At 33.5% G+C, this 3984-nt stretch overlaps 1 protein-coding gene across 1 annotated transcript; it reads right to left on the reverse strand.

Moving 5' to 3' along the window:
• Window positions 1-220: 220 nt before the first annotated feature.
• Window positions 221-1414, reverse strand: LOC128552478 (interferon-inducible GTPase 5-like). Its single transcript, XM_053533519.1, has one exon. It carries the CDS (start codon window positions 1412-1414, stop codon window positions 221-223), a length of 1194 nt encoding a protein of 397 aa, XP_053389494.1.
• Window positions 1415-3984: the final 2570 nt, after the last annotated feature.

The following is a 3984-nucleotide window of genomic DNA, read 5'->3' on the forward strand; positions in this document are numbered from 1 at the left end:
CAATAAATATATTTAGCGAACAACACGACAGATATGCATTTTATAATATACATATATGTCAGTATATGTATGTTTATTGTTCTTATGTATATAAATTTCAGATATGAATATTTTTGTTTGATGTAAGATTTCGACGTAGAAATATATTCCCGGAAAGTTTATTAGCAAAATGTCATTCATGATACAATATACTCTGCATTGCGCGAGTCTACATCAATCTTTACATGGACGGCGCGAATGTATTGACTATTTCCTCGCTTACTTTGTATACATCCTCTGCGAACATATCTAAAATCCTACGGAGCACAAGTACAGTTTTTCCATACGAAACAGCAGCCCCGGCGATGCTCCCAATTATTCGGATTCCAATAGATAACTTCATCTTACTGACATTCTCCTCATCCGTTGCAAAATTTGCAATGTAATGTGCTAAACTTGCGGGACTAGTATCAAAGGCAAAACTCTGGATGAATCCACAACGGGATTGACCAATATGTGTGTTTGAAGTGAATCCAAACTGTTTCCGATATTCCTCAATTTCGGCTTTTACTAAAGCTGCATCAAACATAGCATTGACCCCAGGAATAGGAACGGCTCCTCCAACTGCTGACAATGCAGCTACTTTGTAAATCCTTGACTGAAGTATGTCCTTCTTCCGTTCAATAATTCCTCTCGTCAAAACTGTCATTGAAACCGTCAACGCCTCTCTCTTTTCATTTGGTAATTCATCAATAATTAATGTTGACAACTGATCGAAATCAAAGTCAGTATCATGGACTTCATAACTGTCAATTAGGAAAATCCTATCAGAAGGAAGTTTTGCTTTTTCTAAGTTTTCAAAACAGTCGTCACGAATTGTCTGAATAACCTTTTTCTTGTCGTGTGTGCGAGGATGGCTCAAACTGTCTTTCAACACCTCGAGATGCATTTGAGTGCGCACGTAGTAAAATTTCTTGCCGCGTTTTTTTACTTCACCACAAAGCCACATGTCTGCTTCCCGGCATCTTCCGACTACCAAAACTAAGAAAAAGTCATACCGGTCGAATGCAACAGTTTCCAAATATTCGTCTTTAGGAAACTTCGGCGTTCCGACTCCCGGGAGATCCCAGAAAACTATATTTTTATTATCTGGGTGTTCATATCGATTTACTTTCTTTGTTGCTTCCTTAACATTGGCATTTGCACCTTCTTTGTGATCTGCAGTCAGGTTTCTAAGGGTATTTATCAAGGTGGATTTCCCAACTCCAGACTCACCGGTAATAGCAATATTTACAGGTATGGTTTTCCATTCTTCACGTTTTGACATAAGTAAATTTTGTAATCCTGCAACACCTCCCTTTTTAAAAGCGTCTTCTACTTCTTCTCTGTCCTCTTTAGATATAGTTTCTGTTTCCTGCTTATACGATTCAGCCATTATATCGGTCCTGAAAGTAATTGAGATAGCATTTTTCAGTGAACTCAACACAATAAGCAATTTTGAAAATTGGTAAGAAACATACACTTATTAGTTTGCTACTCCTTATTAACATATGAGGAGGTTTAAGCAAGTAATCAGTTGTAATCCATCGTTCCATTAGTACAGAAGTTGTGGTGGTCGAGAAATTTGACATGTCAATATTTGTTCAAAACTACAGAACAATATTTAAGAAACATCTTATAACATATAACTTTCAACACATTCAATTTACGCAAGCAACACTTTAAAATATTGTACGCATGCACAGATGTTTTAGTCAGTTCCCAAGGAAATCTGCAATATATGATACAGTGCAAAACGTCTCATTTGCTCCGTGTTTATTTGTTTCTTTATTGAATGTATATAAAATATACATTCGTGTTTGCATTAAAAACCTGTTCTGGTATTAACTAGATTAAATGTAACTATAAATTACTTGAGAGTGATCCAAACTAAAAGTATAAATTATGGTTTTTGGACGGATGGGGACACTATTGCCCGTTAATAAAATTGTAGATTTGCAATAATTAGTGCGAATCATTATTTACAAAGATAATTTGAACAAGCAAAGTGTTAACATTATACTGGATTTCAGATATGACACGTGTATTCAAACATCGGTATTTTTAGATTTTAGACCAAATTCACCAAATGGACATTATGTTATTTGGTACTAGGTATGTCATTTACCAAAAAGGCACAATCAAGCCATGTATTAACCCCATCATATTTTGCAATACAACTAAAATGTTTATTTACTATGTGTAAGACATTTCATAATTGTGCAATTACTATAATTATTAAAATTTTGCGAAAAAATATCGAGGTGGCATTAAAGGTATTTGGTGTTTATGAATGAAGCAAGGAGCTGAACAAAACAACAAAGAAATGTAATCACCTATCGGTTATATGCATGTAAACCTTGTAAAATTTATAATATATAGACATGTAAGCAGTCTTTAAAATTATATAATCAAGTCATAATGTGATTAAGCCGATGTTTATCAAACACTTGACTGATATATCTTATAAAACCAAGCCACGGTCGATATCATGTGTATCAATGTAGCTACTGTTTTGAAATTGGTTTTACCAATGTCAGCCCCTCAGTCTTCTTTTAATATGCAAAGAGAAATTTAAACGCCCGCTTGTGTTAATAAAGTAGCAATACTTTGTTTTGATTGTGGTTTTTAATTCAATATTGCAAAGTTTGTATGCGACTGTTAGTTTCGTGTTTTTCCTTCACATTTCACATTTATACATGTAAGAGCTTATTTACTTTTATGTTTTCTTATTACTAAATTTTTTTGCAGACAATTTTTTGTAGATATTGGGCTAAACCATTGTGTCATCGGCAAAAAGAAACGTCCTCCTTTTCCGTCAGCAAGGCAGGACAAAAGTAAAGGAAGACCGATTACGCAACCTAGGGGTTACTTAACATGACTAAATTCGATTTATGACCTCATTTCTGTTCTTTAAAAAGATGGTGTCTTTGAGTTGTAATATCTACTCCTTGGTCGAGAAGCTTTTAAGTAAAAGATGGTTGTGTTCTACTTTATCCAAGACTTAGCTAAATCCATGGATATGAGATTTGTTTTTTTTCTTGGATTCAAGATTATCAAAAAATGATAAAGATTTTTATGGCTAAGTTTGAAATGGACTCCTTGTTTGAATAGAATGTGCAGATCTTTGGAATCAAAGTAGTTCATAAGGTTTTACACATATATATTTAAAATAACTTTTGAGGCGAAACAAGCGAAGGAAATTGACCGATAGCTATTTGATTTACATTTGCCACATATCTATATGTGACAGCAACCAACAAAGACTTTGTTATAGATGATACAATGACAGACGCTTTAAATATAATATATAAGTGTTCTTCAACAACTCCCTTTGAGTTGAACGATTTACGAGTTTGTTTTATTTCATAAGGTTTATTTTCGTCTGATATTTTAGTCTTATTGGCTTTGTTGTGGGAAATATAGTTTCGAAATGTTTGTTTAAAACGTACGTGTTATATCATCATTTTTAAAGGAGATGAATAGCAATTTTCAATTTGTTTTAAGTATTACCAATGAAAAATACAAAATTGTTGTATTAGCTGATTTAAGGTTTTGAATTATGCCGTGAGAAACAAACATCAAACAACATCAAATCATAGAAAGAAAGCGTTGTTATACATGGAAATTGAACAGCATGTAAAACATTTATAATATTACTTTATGAAACAAGTGTCAGTATACTTATATAAACATTGAATTCCGGAAAAGGACTGCCTAAAGGGGCCCCACTTCCGGACAGTTAAACGCCTTTAAAAACTCACCATTTTCAAAGAACTGTTGCACATGTTCGTTTTGATGCATTTGCAATAGCGCGCGAGTGGTGAAATTTCGCATAACAAGGTGGAACACAGTTTTAAGCAATTGTTTATCTTTATTTCTTTACAAATGGTATTAATTTTCAAAGGGAGACAACTTTCCGAATATTTTAAGTACAAATGACATTCATTTACAAAGGGAGACAAC

This window comes from Mercenaria mercenaria, unplaced genomic scaffold (assembly GCF_021730395.1).
Source record: "Mercenaria mercenaria strain notata unplaced genomic scaffold, MADL_Memer_1 contig_2832, whole genome shotgun sequence".
NCBI classification, from domain to species: domain Eukaryota; kingdom Metazoa; phylum Mollusca; class Bivalvia; order Venerida; family Veneridae; genus Mercenaria; species Mercenaria mercenaria.